This window comes from Carettochelys insculpta, chromosome 8 (genome assembly GCF_033958435.1).
Source record: "Carettochelys insculpta isolate YL-2023 chromosome 8, ASM3395843v1, whole genome shotgun sequence".
In the NCBI taxonomy this organism is placed as follows: Eukaryota; Metazoa; Chordata; order Testudines; family Carettochelyidae; genus Carettochelys; species Carettochelys insculpta.
The window spans coordinates 30316254-30331960 of record NC_134144.1 but is presented as its reverse complement, the minus strand read 5'-3'; the positions used below and the strand labels follow the sequence as shown (position 1 = coordinate 30331960).

Here is a 15707-nt window from a genome sequence, read left to right as displayed (position 1 = left end):
TCGATTTGTGGAATATTATCATCGTGTCTTTGACATTACCCATCATCACACAGATAAGCACAATTCCTGAACAAAGTAATAAGTGCCAAACAATCGGTACTTCAAAGGTTAAGAATCACTGTCTTGTAGTAAGTTATAAATAAATAACCACCTATGAGAAGTGTTATTAGTTCACAGCAGTGCAAAAGTTTCACTTCTGTTTAAAGAATGAACAGTTGTTGAGAATTTTGGCACCTGTGGTCATGTATCAGAGCTAGCTAACTTGCTCATGGAGAATACTACCTTTCCCTGTTGGTTGTTCAATATTCAATGCTGACTTCTGGAAGAGTTTATGCAAAAAGTGTCACCATATGAATGGTTCAGTTGACTGTGTATTATTCATTACGAATGGTGTATGATTCGCCACCTAAGTCATATGGCACTGCTTCTACTTCCTGACTGGAAGACAGACTTTTTAAACATGAGACTGTCATGCATATTGACAAACAACAATTTTTTTCCACTTAAAATAGGAATTTACAGGTGTATAAACATTTGTGAACTTTTGGGATATGGAAACATTTCCCAATAAATAGGAGATGAGTAATTTCACTGTGTTGAATATGTGACAATAGTAGTGAATCACTTTTTCCGTTATGTAGTTATTCGTTATGAGCATTAAACAAGCTGAGTGAAGCCAGGTGAAGAACAAAACAAAGGTAAGAAGAACAAAAACATGCCTAGGGTAGGAGGTATGAATACTTAGTTAATACTAGTTAAATACCTTGGCTAGCATACCAGAATAGCTGTTGCTCTTGGATTTTGCTTATGCCCAATAAAAATGGAGGTATTTTGTTTTTATTATGTTATGGGTTTTAGACTACAATCAGTTTTGGGGTTTGTTTAATCCACTGAGGTTTCCCCAACAGATTTTTTTAAGTTGTTACTGTATGCACAGATAACCATGTTGGGATTAACAGAGGAGCAAAATATAGACAGGAATGTATGGTGACAAAGTACTACTCAGCTTCTCTTCAGAAGTGCTTCAGGATGAGTGGGACAGAGAAAGTGGCATTTGATTTTGTAGAGAGAGATACAGTATTGGGTCACCTTGTGTTGAAAAGTGGGGCTTTAACTTGATTTTAACTTATTTAACTCTTCGACTTTATTTTGGTTTGCTACTGTTTGGGATTATATTTCTGCATCTTGCATTTAAGATTACTTCTAATTATTGGAGGGTGAAATTCAGTATATCATGCCAGTAGATTAGATCCTAATTACCTCTAAATATGGATAACTGGATTTAACTACATTTTCCAGCATACCCACAATTGAAGTTAATAGTGATAAGACATTTGGTTGGTGAAGAGAAGCAGAACTAACTCCTTGACATATTTTTCTTTAAACATTGTCCTTTTTTGGTATCCAAATTCCAGTGCACACACCATATTAGATTACACTCTACATATACCTTATTTTATCACCACACATATGGTTGAGACATACCTTAACATGAGTGGTGCAGCACCTGACCACTAATATAAAAAAAAGGAAGTGTCATTTCCAGTTCACATTTGCTCTGTCTCAAAATATGAACAAAATCAGAATTTAATAAAAACGTCAAGAAACTTGAATGGAACCTGACAAAATATAATGTCTCAGTGGTCTGGGCACTCACAAGAATCTAAAGAAAGTCCTTTTCTTTGGCGTATGCAAAATACTTCCATCCCTTCAGATCAGGAAAGCAAATGCTCATCTCAGTTTATTTTAAGTTGTCTCATGTCAGCAAAATAGCAATAATTTAATGAGACAGTGTGTAGGTGTACTATCCTTCTTGTCTCTGAAATGTCACTGAACAATATTTTGCTCCTAAAACTCCCTTTATTTCCTATCACTGGCTGTAACTCTATGATTTAGCTCTCATCTTCCCACCTCAAGCCAATTACTTCCTCAATGTTACCACCTTATTCCTATCTGAACATACATCAACCCTAACAGTAGAAAAGTGATTGGAATTTTAATTTCACATTTACAAAACACTTGATTGCTTTGTATTTGTCCCCTTAGTTTTGAACCAATACAATGTCTCTCAGCCTATCAGAACAGATGAAAACCTTGAAATTCCTCTGTCTCAAGCAAGTCCTAAAGGCTGTGTCCATTTTGATTTTATTTGACAATAATGCATAAAGTTGGAAAATATAATATTTTAACAAGTTCTCTAGTAATTGCTTTTCTGTCAGAATTAATTTTTCCAGTGGGTCTTATTTTCATCCATTATATCTACAAAGTTTGGACATTTTTTCACTCTAGCCTTTTGCTGACAAACAGATCACAACAAAAGGCTTGTGCACACAGAGACTGATTGTCCGTAACAGCGCTCTAAGGAGACCAAAAGAATCTGCGTCCATCCATATCACACACCTTACCTTAAGTTTAGCCAGGAGGAGCTCATGATCTTGTAGTAATTTTTTGGTCTCATCTTGATTGCTGCCAATTTCTAATACATTTGGAGTTGACTCAGCCAGCTGAAGTTGCACCCATTTCCCACACTGAAATGCAAAAACAGGCAAATACCTAGTGTGTGCCATCTAGAAAACACAAGGGCTCTGGCTATCCCTTCCTCAGTACAATGTACTCCACCACAGCCCCTGTGAAGTCAATGGACACAATGGCCCACTTATATGTGTGCAATTACACAATCAGGCCCCGAAGTATACAGAATCCAGTAAATATGAACTTTAATAATGGGATGCCATAAAAATAGTAAATGAAATGTAATTTGAGGCAACATAGCAAGGACCCAAATTCTTGCTTCATCCAATCTTTACCCAGGCAGTTGTCAATATAGTATTTAAATGGAAAGAAAACCACAGCAGGGACTAAAAATAACTAAAACACTTTTCCTTCTCCCTCCTGGGAATTGATAACATATTTATAGCTGGTCTCAGCTAAGGGACACAGTGAACTGATTTCCTAACTCTCTCAGAACAGAAACACATTAAGGCAAACATGAAGACTGTCGTTTTTACGTAACCCAGAAGTCCTCAACACCTAGAGTTTTGATAGTGCCAGGTAATCCATCATGGCATTTTCTCTAACACTTTCTTTTTAAAGCAACAACTAAAAGGTCTACAAAGCTGGGAGAGAAAAGGAGTGTAAAATTTAAAAAGTGATGGGCCCACTCCTGCAAATCCCTACTCCTGCAAGAATGGCTCATTTTGCGTATTACCAAATTGAGATTTCCAACCCCATATGAAGACGCTAGCCACATTCACCTGTTCTTGGTTTCTTTAAAGCATCTGATATAAATATTTAATGTTACTAAGCACTTGACCCACAGTCATGCCTAGCAGATAGATCATGAGCTGGGCAGTGTGTTGCAGTAAGTCTCCACAACTAGGACCCAGGAAGTTTGCACAAGAGGGTGGACTGCCACTGCATGATAGCTACTCAGAGTTGGAATAAACTCCAAGGCATCTGTGCTTTCATCTCCATGCTAGGAGAAATGCCAGGTGGATTAGCATGGTAGCAAACGCACTTCTTCCTGGCACTTCCAAATCTCCACTCATGAATAGAGGTTTCTTGCTGCACAGGGGAGCAATATGTGCCCCCTCCAAAGTTCTGCCTTTTCCACACCTGTTGAGGAGATAAAAAATTCTCCTAGAAGCAAAAACCCCAATGCAGTTCTAAACGCAAAATCTGACCCACCCTCCCTCTCCCTGCGCCCCCCCCCCCCGCATGTCAGTACACAGATAATCATGGTCTTTATCTGATTTGCAGTTATCAAGCTCTTAAAAAAACAAAACAAAACAAACAAAAACCCTAGCCTGAGAGATTAGAGGTATCTAAGGGAGTGAGGTGCCCAACTTCCATTGCATTACAATTGGTGGCAGGTGGTTAACTCCATTAGGCCACTTTGAAAACCCCTGCCTAATCTAGCACCCCAAACTGCATTCAGGTTGTGCAAGCTGTAGCTAGTCTCTGCAATGGTCCCATGGGTCTTTATAGACACCAAAACACACGTAAGAGCTACTACTACTATTACTACTACATGACAAAAGGAATTCATTTTTTTTTTCTTTTTAAGGGATGACTACAATTTATGGCTACCTCTCTGTTAAATTTTAATAGTATTTTTTCAGTTAACACTCTGAACAAGATGTGGCCAACTGAAATGCCTCTTTGTGCATTTGTGACAAAAGAAAATTGTACAGTGAACATAACTGATAAATAAATTAAAGAAAAAAAAAGACTAAACTAGCCAAAGGGATGATATTCACACATACTATTACGATCAACATTTTTGCAGTGTCCTAAATTTACATTACCGCCTTTCGGACATATTGCATTAAATCAGACATATTTTGACCCCTATGGATTTACATAGTTTGACTGAACAGTTTTGGTTCATGCAGTAAAATAAAATAAAATAAAATAAAAATAAAAAATAAAAAAGTGGTATACTGTAAGCAGAACAAAACTTATTACACACTAACGTAAGCAATTAAATAAATGTACTTGCCTGGTTGACATTGTATATTGAATAGATGCTGATATGAGTAGAATTTGGAATAGGCTGTAACTAAATACTCTGAAGACTAAAGCCATGGAGCTAAAAGCGTAACTGTTAGCAAATGCTATCTTACCTTAAGTATTGCAATAACAATCCTGGAATCTCCAGCCTGAACGGCAACTGAACTGACTGTTGTTGTAGAAAGGTGCGCTCCAGAACTGCCTTCATCGGACATGGTGTTTCAAAACTGGACTTTATAGGTTACCACTGCCTAAATACACTTGTTTGCATGCTCTGGTCATTGCAGGAGGAAAAAAAACAGGGTTACTTGGATTCATTCAGCAAAAGAACTCAGCTAACACTGATTACTCTGCCAAAAGGAAAGAACAGGAGGTTAAAAATAGACAACCCCATTGAGTTTATCATTCTTGAAAGAGAGAAAGATATGACACACCCCTAGTTTGGTAGCATTAAGCTGACTGTTCTTTTTTGTCATTATGTGAAGTGTATAAGGCTGCCTCTGTGAATGTCATCTGGTTCTGGATAAGCAAATGGAAAGAAGGTACTTAAATCAAAATAGCTGGAATCAATTTAACAACTAATGCTGAACAGATACAGCCAAATATAAAGCTATAAAACAAGCAAATAGCTGATCTAAACAGTCACCTTGTGCAACTTCTTGTTATTCTCCCCATCTATTTGCAATGAATGAACTCCATAAACTTGCTGAATATATTTTTTTCTCTGTCAGTGTACATTGTGAAGTATCATTATATACATGATTATACATCAATATGAACAGTATGAAATCTATAACGAAACTGAGTGAACTGAACCAGACAATGTATTTCTTACAAAACACACTAAAATGTACATCAACTATATTAACTAAGAAAGGAATCCACATATATTTTGTAGGCTTTTAATAGGCATTTTATCACTTAGTATCATAAGGACTTTTTATTCAGTACTTCATAGCAAATTGTTCCTATATTCTGTTCAAGCTTAAGTAAACACTCTTTAGTGATATGTTTGTAAGAGGCACATGTCCCAACTCATTAACAGGCTGCTCTGAACATTAGCTTTTATTCAGTGCAGGGAAACCACAGAGAGTTTAAAACTGTGGCACAGGGTCAGTACATTAATTCTGCTGCTAGAAATGCTGAACATGTCACAAATAGATGGTGGTATTAAACAGCTGTTATTTGATTCCCTCTGAGAGAGCAGCTGAGAAAGTGACACTGGAGTTTAGGTCACAGGTTGCTCAGATGACACAAGCACATAGACGAAACCTCAGACTTAACAGGCTTATAAGCATCTGCTTGCTGTATTTCTTTAAAGCTGTGTAACAGGTTAGATTAATTTAGAAACAAATCTAGGCTCAAAATGTGATAGCCCCAGTATTAGAGAAGTAGGAGTATTAAGTTATCCGTATAGCCAAGTATTCCGAGATAAAAATCAAAAGAAAAAGATTACCTGTGTATTCAGCAAAAAAATCTGGCTGCTCTGCAGAAAAGCTTTGTAAGTCTCCAACCATGAAATGTTTCTCCCAGATCCTCCTCACATGGAGGCATCCTGTTGATATGTGAATTGTTGCCAAAGGATATCGTGAAAAGCGTCTCAGATGTTCTAGCAGTACAAACAAATAGAAAAAGAATGCAATGCTGGCTCCACCATAGACAGGCTGAATTTTGTTATATTGTTAATTGTCATAAGAAGGAATTCGGACAGCAGTGATGCTAAAATCTCAAAGAAGGTGATAAAATGATTTGTATTGAAGCAAAAGGAGGACAAAGCTATAGTGAATGAGAAGATGTGCTGACTGCTCACTCCCCTGAGCTAAAGCCCTTCAATAAACAGTCGCCACTTGAAACTCTGGATAGCAAGCAGCCTTGAGTTAACTGAGTTGAAGGGGTGCATGGCTGACCATTCATTAAAAGAATATGCAGGCCCAAAGCCAAATCATGAAGCAGTAACTCTTCAGCTCTAAGATGCAAAGAGCCAGAGGCAGCGTATGGCACATTCTTTCGCTCTTCACAACATCCCTTGGCATACCTTGCAGAAACTCTCCTCAGTAAAGCAAACACTTCATATAGAAACTTATGATGCTCATGGAAGAAGAAAAGTCCACAAAGCTTTAGATAAAATGGGTACTTATATACCAGGTGTGGCCAAGTAAAATGTTCAGAGCTCTGAGGCTGAAAGGGAACAAAACAGCAGGAGATACACTGAAACTGTATCAAAGAACTTTGTTCATAAACAAAGTTGGATAAACTGAGGATTGAAATACTATTTCTGGAAGTAGTAGTATGTTTGCTCTCTAGGATACCCTTTGAAAGATAAGGACTTAGTGCATCTTTCTGAACCTGGGCAGATCTAAGTGCAGGATATAGCCTACATAGGACTCTGACTTTTAGATAATGTGATTTCTGAATCACTGAAAAGAGCATCATCAGCCTGACTTCAAGTACTCTGGTGCGTACTCTGCATGAATTGCCTTGCCAATATTAATTGTTTCACAATCACATTTTGAAATGCTGGGTGCTGGGGAATCACACTAATTACCTGAAGCTGTTGAGTGTTACAGACACTTTCCAATTAGGCTAAAAAGTGAAAATTTGAATGTCTCTTTGTTTACTGAAAGCTGAAAGAATGAAAGCCAGCATGCAACAACTAGATTAAATTCAAATCTGGGCAGTGGCTGAGCTATGTAGTTGAAGGTGTGCCTGGGATCCCAATAAGAAACACAGAAGTGGAAGAGTGACTTGACTGCAGCTATGTGTCCGTGTGTGAGAGAGAAGTAGGAGAGACACCACAAATGCACATAGGGAAGGCATCAAAGAAAATGTAGGCACAGACAGAGAAGTCTTGTAGCGTGATTGGGACAAAATGCTTAGAAAGAGAGTGAGCTTTTGGGTAGAGTCATGGCTAGGGCGACCATATCTCTCTGTCCCAAATATGGGACAGGGAGATATGGAGTGGAGGGGCCACTCCTCCAAGCTCTGGGGAGCTGGGAAGGAGGTGGCAGCTGCTGGTGCTCCCCAGGAGCCCAGGGAAAACGCAGCTGCCCATGCTCCCCCTGCTTCCCCAAGGCTGGGGGGAAGGGGAGCAAATATGGGACAATTAGTCCCTTTAAAAAAAAAAGTTGAGACACCTTTTTGGTGTCCCAAATATGGGACCATCCTGCCCAATACAGGATGCATGGCCACCCTAATCATGGCTGAAAATAAGGCTTGGAAGTGTGAACTAAGACACTGTCTTCTGCTGTTCGAATCTTGTTGTGTTATGGGAAACAAGATTTCCACAGGTTTGCTGTAAGTAAACAGGATTGTACTAACGACGCACCTCACTCCATCCTCAATTTCTTGCAACCCGTAAGAAGCTGAATATTTGACAGCTGCTTGCGTCAAAAAGAGTGGTAATATTGTACTCTCCTGTTGCTGCCGGAAGGATCCCCCACAAACAACAGGGGAAACTGAGATACTGACTATACAAGGGAAGAAGTGAAACTAAACAAAGAGCAAACTGAATGAACAGAGAATGAGTATCAAGTATCAGTTTCAGTAATACTAATTGTACCTACAGTAGGGAACAAGTTTTCAGAGAGAAGTCTGATTACATCTCTTTATATTTATGACAAAATTTACATTTCATTTTCAACAAGTAAACACAAAAACGACCATGTGAACTGTCAGAGTGGGGGGGGGCTCCCCAGGCCCTGCACCCCAGTCACAGTCAAATGCAATTCCCATCCAACAGGTAGAAAAGAAGATTTAATAGTCAACAGGGACACAGTGTAGACTCAACTTGTCAGTCAGCACAGCAATCAGAAACAATACAATCTGGTTTGGGGAGAGGGGCCCAGACACTGTCCCCGAGCTGAGGCCTGGCATCTCCCTTTGTCTCTCTATCCCAGTCTAGCCCAACTGCCTTCCAACTACTCAATTTACATTCAAACCAGCCAGGCTCCACCTGCCTCCTTTGTTCTCTTTCCAGGGAAAAATAGGTGTCACCTGGTTGCCTAGGTTACAAAGAGCAGGGACTTCCATTGCTTACATGTGCTAAGTCACCACTCTGAAACAGCCCATCACCCTTCCCACCACACACGCCACTTAGGCCATGTCTACACTAGCCCCAAACTTCGAAACGGCCATGCAAATGGCCATTTCGAAGTTTACTAATGAAGCGCTGAAATGCATATTGAGCGCTTCATTAGCATGTGGGCGGCCACGGTGCTTCAAAATTGATGCGGCTTGCCACCATGTGGCTCGTCCCGATGGGGCTCCTTTTCGAAAGGACCCCGCCTGCTTCGAAGTCCCCTTATTCCCATCTGCTCACAGGAATAAGGGGACTTCGAAGTAGGCAGGGTCCTTTCGAAAAGGAGCCCTATCGGGACGAGCCACGCAATGGCAAGCCGCGTCAATTTCGAAGCGCCGCAGCCGCCCACATGCTAATGAAGCGCTGAATATACATTTCAGCGCTTCATTAGTAAACTTCGAAATGGCCATTTGCATGGCCATTTTGAAGTTTGGGGCTAGTGTAGACGTAGCCTTAGTTACATAAGCCCAGACAATTACAAGATAAAACCAAATCAATAGCATTTCTGTGCAAAATCTACACTTCAGCCTGAGCACCTGAAATCTAAACCTTACCTCAACATCTGCCCCAGTATCATGATCACTTTTTTGGTCCCATCACAGTAGTACCAAGGAACCCCAGTTAAGGACTAAGCTCACACCAGTCTAGGAGCTCTTCCTGAAAAATGCCCAGCTAGCAGCTCCTTTTTTCCTATACCAAAGGACTTTCAAGTTCTAGCGTCTCCAGTGAGCTCAGTTTTGCCCAGAAAGTGTCTTTCAGGGAGACATATTCCATGCAATGTAGGGCTTTAGAGTCAAAGCCATTTATGCTCCATCTACTACAAGGCACTTTGATACTGAGGCTGCATCTGCACTGAGACAAATTCAAATTTCAAGGCTTTAACTTGATATTAAAACATGACTGCCTTCCCACGTAATACTGTTAACTCGATTTATTGAGCCATAATGCCGATTACAGAATATTGATATTACGGGAAGGATATAGGGTCTATCTTGAATTTAAAATATCAAATCAAGGCTAGTGTGGAAGCACCATGTCCTTAATTCAAATTTGTTAGCCTCCAGAAGCATCCTGTATGTATCACACAAAGCTATGCAGTGATCCTCCAAGTATGGCTGCTTTGTTGTGCACTGCTGTCAGGTGTGCAGGTAGAAGGTCAAAGTAGGCCCGCAAAGTTTGGACTGAATTTGAATTAAAATCTGAATTGGAATTTAGCAGCCCAGGCCTGCAAACCAAAAGGGTGTCCATTATGAAAAAATCCCTTTGTCCATCATGTTGTACCACACTGGTAGCCATCGCACTGCATCGGTAGCAATCATCAGGAGCCCTACACTGCAATCATGAGCACGCAGGGTAGTGATCTGACTAGTACTTCTCAGGCGCGCAAGAGAGCCCCAGCTTGGACCTACCAGGAGATTGTGGATCTCATTGCCATTTGGCAAGACCAATTGGTGGCAAAGAAACTTTAAGAGGCCAAGAAAAATGCAGCCATCTATGATCAGATGGTGCACAAGATGGCAGCTTGAGGTTACTCCTGGGACTCTATGCAGTGCCGGGTGAAGGTTAAAAAACTCTGTCAGGCCTATCAAAAAGTCCAGGAAGCCAACCAGCGGTCAGGGCAGCTCCACAGACCTGCTGCTATTGTCAACAGCTCCACATGCTTATGGGAAGCGACCCCCACCATGGAGCCCACACTGAATTACGATACTTGTGGAGTCCCTGGTATGGATTCCAGGGTGAGCACAAAGAAGCAGCGTGGCTCAGAGGAAGAGGGTAACAGAGAGGAGGAAGGGAGCAATGAGTAGGGGACAGAGGAAGTTGTTCCAGACAGCCTAGAGCTCTTCACCATAGACCTGGAACTGGTCCCCTCCATGCCAGGACCTTCCATGCTGGTTCCTGAGTGCTCTGGAGCAAGCAGTTTTGGTGAGTTTTTATTCTGCATGCTAGAAGTGGGTTGGAGGTGGGTATAGGTACAAGTTTGCTAGCTGTGCCCCTCAGAACAGCGTGTTAATATTTCTTGGGATGGGGCACTTCTTTTTTGGAGCTATCCTCAAAAGCCTCATCCAGGCACTCTTGTATTTCTCATACGAGATTCTTGGGTGGGTCTGACTTGTTGCAGCTTCCATGGTAGTACACCTGGCCATGCCAGGCAGCCAGATAGTGATCTGGTGTCATGGCACGACAAAACATTTTAGCAAATTTTCCAGGCTTTTGGTCACACAGCAGGAGTAGCTGTTCTTTCTCCATATGTTAGTTTTAGGAAGGTGATGTCTTCTTTGGCAATCTGCGGAAGCACGGGAATTTGCATCTTTTCTCTTTTTTTTAAAACATGCTTCCTGCCCCTTTACGTTGGCCTGCAGCAGCCACCGGACACTCCGTTACACACCCCACAACATGTTTTGCAGGCTCTGGGGGGGAGTTCCCACCACATGTCCCTTTCCAACCAGAATTTCTTTTCATTTTTCATAACCCCCCCCATGCCCATGCTGCTGCCAGGCTCTGCTGAGCATTTCCCCTCCCAATCCCCCTTCCTCCCAGCGTTTGTTTTGATTTTGCAGGACTCCCAGGCACCATGCGGCTGCCAGGCTCTAGAGGGCATTTGCCCTCCCATGTCCCTTACCAAGCACCATTTAATTTCAGTTATCAGGAATCCTCCTGCATTTCACAGGGGATTCCTCTGCTGTGCTTTTCCTCTCGCATGTCCCTTTACAGCCAGCCTCTCTCTGGATATTTTTTTATTTACATTATTTTTATTGTGCATCAGAGCCCCACATGCAGCCATCCATTTTCACTGCCACAGGACACCCAGCCAGGACGCCTGGTGGCTGCCCCTGCTTTGCAGACCTTCCCATTCCCACCAAAAGAGGACAATTGCTTGTAACTTACCGTGTCCACTAAGCAATGTGCTGGAAAAGTGATGGCAAGTGAGGTGTTGTGAAACGTACATCTACTGTCCCATCCTTAATAACGCAATGTGTCCTTCAAAAAGTATACTTTCAGTGATAGTACACAGAAAGACCCATTCATTGCACTTCAAAGCACATTATGTCAATTGTATCTTAATTTTGACCTTCATTTTCCAGACCCAGCGTCCAGTGTTGCAGAGAAAACCAGGAGTCACAGGAAATGCAAACAACATGTGATCCTGTAGCACATACAAGACATTCAGGCAGAGCACAAGAACTTGACAAAGGACACTGTTCAGTGGCGTCACAGTACAGTCAAGTAAACTTTAATGAGAGAATGCTTGGCCTACAGCAGCAGCAGCAATTGTCAAAGATGAATAAGGCTGCAGCAAAGCAGACTGAGGTTGCAGCAAAGCTTGTAATGGCTGTTACTGAGCAGATGGAGATCCTGTGCTCCCTGCTTCATTTGCAGAGGGACTTTCAACCCAGCAGGGCATCAGCTGATACCCACTGGCCGCAGTCCTCTGAGGAGAGGGTACCCGCCCACCCCCCGTCATCGCAGTCCCCACGATGAGTCCCCTGAGGGGAGGGAGGGCAAGGCTACCCTGCCACTCCAGACCCAAGGGCCACTGCACAAGGCTATTCAAACACCCTTGAGAAGGCTTCTTTTCCTGACCACTTAAACCTCTCCTCCCCCTAGATAAAATCATTCCTTTGAGCTTGGTGTGATTTCTTGTCCTGCAGGGATGTGTGTGTGGAGGGAAACACAAATCAAAATGGGTGGTTGCGGGGAGGTTTAGTGCCACTGAAGGCACAGCTGGGCAGTGAAACTCCCTAGTCCACAGCAGACACACAGCTGAGGGAACCAGGTGGTTGGGGGAAGGGGGAGTGCTGCTGAAGGCACAGGTGGGCAGTGAAACTCCCTTGTCCGTAGCAGATGCGCAGCTGAGAGAACTGGGCAGTGGGGGGGGAGGGGGCTGAAGGCACAGCATGTTCTATTTTACTGCAACTTAACCCCCCTCCCACCAAAAAAGAGCATTCATTCATTATGACACAGTTGATTTATTGGCATTATGGCAGAGACATACATACATACCATGTGCGTTACAGATCGGTCATAAAGCTGTTGTTTTAAGTGTCCCATATGGCTGCAGCCTGAGCATGGCTACTGGTGGATGGCAGTTTAGAGATGGCTGTGAGTAAGCCCTGCCTATGGCCTCCACTTCAGAATTCCAGATAGAGGGGAAAGTCTCCCACCTTGATTCACATATGTTGTGCAAAATAGCACATGCTATAACAACAGAGGGGACATTAGCTTCAGAAACATCCAAACAGGTCAATTCACATCTGAACCTCACTTTCAAACATCCAGAGGTGCATTGCACCACCATTCTGCACCTGCTCAGTCTGTTATTCAAGTTTTCCTTGCTGGGGTCCAGGGCTCCTGTGTAGGGTTTCATCAGACAGGGAAGCAGAGGGTAAACAGGATCACACAATATAGCAATGGGCATCTCCATGTCACCAGTTTTGATTTTCCAGTCAGGGAAAAAAGTCCCACCCAGGATCTTACAGTACAGTCCCAAATTTCAGAATATGCACGTGTCATGAACCCTCCCTGACCAGGCAACGCTGATGTGGGTAAAATGACCTTGGTGATCTACCAACCCCAGCATGACCACGGAGAAGTACCCCTTTTAATTAATATACTCCGAGGCCAGGTGTGCTGGGGCCATGATGGAGATGTACCTGCTATCTATTGCCCCACCACAGTTAGGAAACCCCGGGGCAGCAAAGCCATCCACTATTGCCTGTACATCTCCCATGGTCACAGTCTTCCTGAGGAGAAGCCGACAGATTGCATGAGCCACCTCCATCACCACGGACCCCACTGTAGATCTGCCCACCCCGAACTGATTTGCTCCTGATCAGTAACTGTTGGGGATTGCAAACTTCCACAGAGCAATTGCCACTTGCTTCTGTACCATTAAAGCCTGCCTCGTTTTGGTGTTGCTGTGCTTCAGGGCGGGTGCCAGCACATCACAAAGTTCCATAAAAGTGGACTTGCGCATGCCAAAGTTCTGCACCCACTGTTGGTCATCCCAGGACTCCAAAATGATGTGATCCCACCAGGGTGTGCTGGTCTCTCGAGCCCAAAAACGCTGCTCCACTGTCATCAATGGATTCATGGCAGCCACCAACTCTGTGTTCTTGGACCACAGATGGCACAATTGCTGTTCCAAAACATCATCCTCGTGATCAGCAGCAGCAGCAGCAGCAGCAGCTGCTTCAGTAGGATAGCCAGGCATCAGCGAGCTTTGAAATTGAAGGACAAATTGTGTGACAGATGCTGTGGTTACCAAAATGATCTGTCCTATGAGTTGGAGCGTTCGTGGATCCACACTTGCGCTAGAATGCTGCAGCAGGTAATGCTGCGATCTCCAGTTCTTTTTTTGCATGTTCGTGATTCAGTGAATTCTGAGATAGTGCTTGAAATTCTGGGATCCCAACATGAAACACCCACAAGCAACTGGAGCTAAGGTACTGTGGGATAGGTAACTACAATGCAGTGTTCATGCTATCAAACTTGCATGGGGCAATGGGGATGCAAAGACTCAACACAGAGAAAAGGTGGTTCTAATATCAAGAAGCTTTCTGGACACTTTATAATATCTTTATAACAACTTTCATAATATCAAGACTAAGTATTCAAATTTATTATATAATCGATTTTATCTCATAATGTAAATGCAGCCTCGGTTGCACTCTCTGGGTTGAGCAAAAAGATCTGTGTGTCATCAGCATATTGGCCCCTCACTAGCTCTCTTGAAGACTCCATATACACACAGAGCAGAAGGAGCAATGAAAACTCCCAAAGGATAACCGATCCCCCTCAAATTACTTAGAATTACTCTGACATTGCATCACAAGGGAGGTCCTTTCACACCACTCGAGTCCTTTTCCAGAGAGCAAAGATAAGTGTGAAGCGTCAGTTATGGAACTAAGTTCTTCCAGTACATCCAGAACCTTCAGGGAGGACCACCTCATTATTCTGCTCTCAAGAACACTCTACTCCATACTGGTGGCAAGAGAAATTTCAGCTTCTGGAATTCAGAGTCATCAGCCCAGAACTTCTGCAGTCAAGCATGTGTCTTTTTATTTATTGTGCAATAAAATTATGAATTCTTTCAAATCTCCATTTCTATTTTTGGTTGTTGTTGCACTGTTCTGCTACAATGTTTCCTTGACTTCTTTATTCCTGGATAAGCTAAGGAAGTACCATACTGGGATAAAACAGGGACAAAATGTCTGTGGCGTCTTCGAAAAGAAGAGGCAGAACTTCCTGCCATCATTCACCAGCAGCTCTGCCAGATTATCAGGTTTATCACTAAGTTAACTAGTCTTAAAAGATGTCACCACATCCAAATATGTGACTTATCTCACAACATTTTTTTGCATATTTAATTTTGCTGTCAGACATTAAAATTATAAATTAGATTTATGCTATACAATGACATGTTAAAATCAAATTACAGCTTCCCTCAGTCTACGAACTGAATTGTCTTTGGTTACCACTATGGCAAAAGCGTAAGCAATGCAACAAGTTAAAATAGCTACAGACACTGAACAGATAAAAAAATCACTAAAAGAATGCACTGTTTATAACTTCTTCCATACAACTCAAACAAGCAGATAGGGACTGTGTGCCCTTTTAATGTGATTTAGGAAATTGCAAAGGGGCCTTCTCTCCTTCTGTTTTCCTCAAAAAAGGTAGAATACTCCAGTGGAATGTTGAAAGGTTTCACTCAGAGTCAAAGTGCACATAGTACAAAAAGCATTAATAGTCACCTTAGAACCTTGGATTGCAAATGTATCTGAGACTTTATGGAGGGACTGTCATGGGTCATCCAGACTTCTGTCTACTATCCAATACTCCTCATCCATGTGGGCACAAATGATACTGCAAGGCATGAGATGGAGCAAATCAAGAGTGACTAGAGGACTCTGGGAGTATGGGGGGAAGGAGTTTGGAGAGCAGGTAATAATCTTCTCAGTCCTTCCGGTCAAAGGGAAGGGCCCAGGCAGAGACAGGTACATCCTGGAGGTGAATGCCTGGCTGCAGAGATGGTGTCACCAGGAGGGCTTTGGTTTCCTTGACCACAGGATGCTTTTCAAGGAAGGAGTGTGAAGCAGATATGGGGTTCACCTTTTGA

At 42.5% G+C, this 15707-nt stretch overlaps 1 protein-coding gene across 1 annotated transcript in view; it reads right to left on the bottom strand.

The window, feature by feature from the left end:
* Positions 1 to 4816, bottom strand: part of CCDC141 (coiled-coil domain containing 141) — a 211086-nt gene extending 206270 nt beyond the window's left edge. The window contains 2 exon segments of the mRNA XM_075001976.1: positions 2406 to 2528; positions 4626 to 4816. Coding sequence (XP_074858077.1) covers positions 2406 to 2528; positions 4626 to 4727 — 225 coding nt within the window. The 5' untranslated portion in view covers positions 4728 to 4816.
* Positions 4817 to 15707: the final 10891 nt, after the last annotated feature.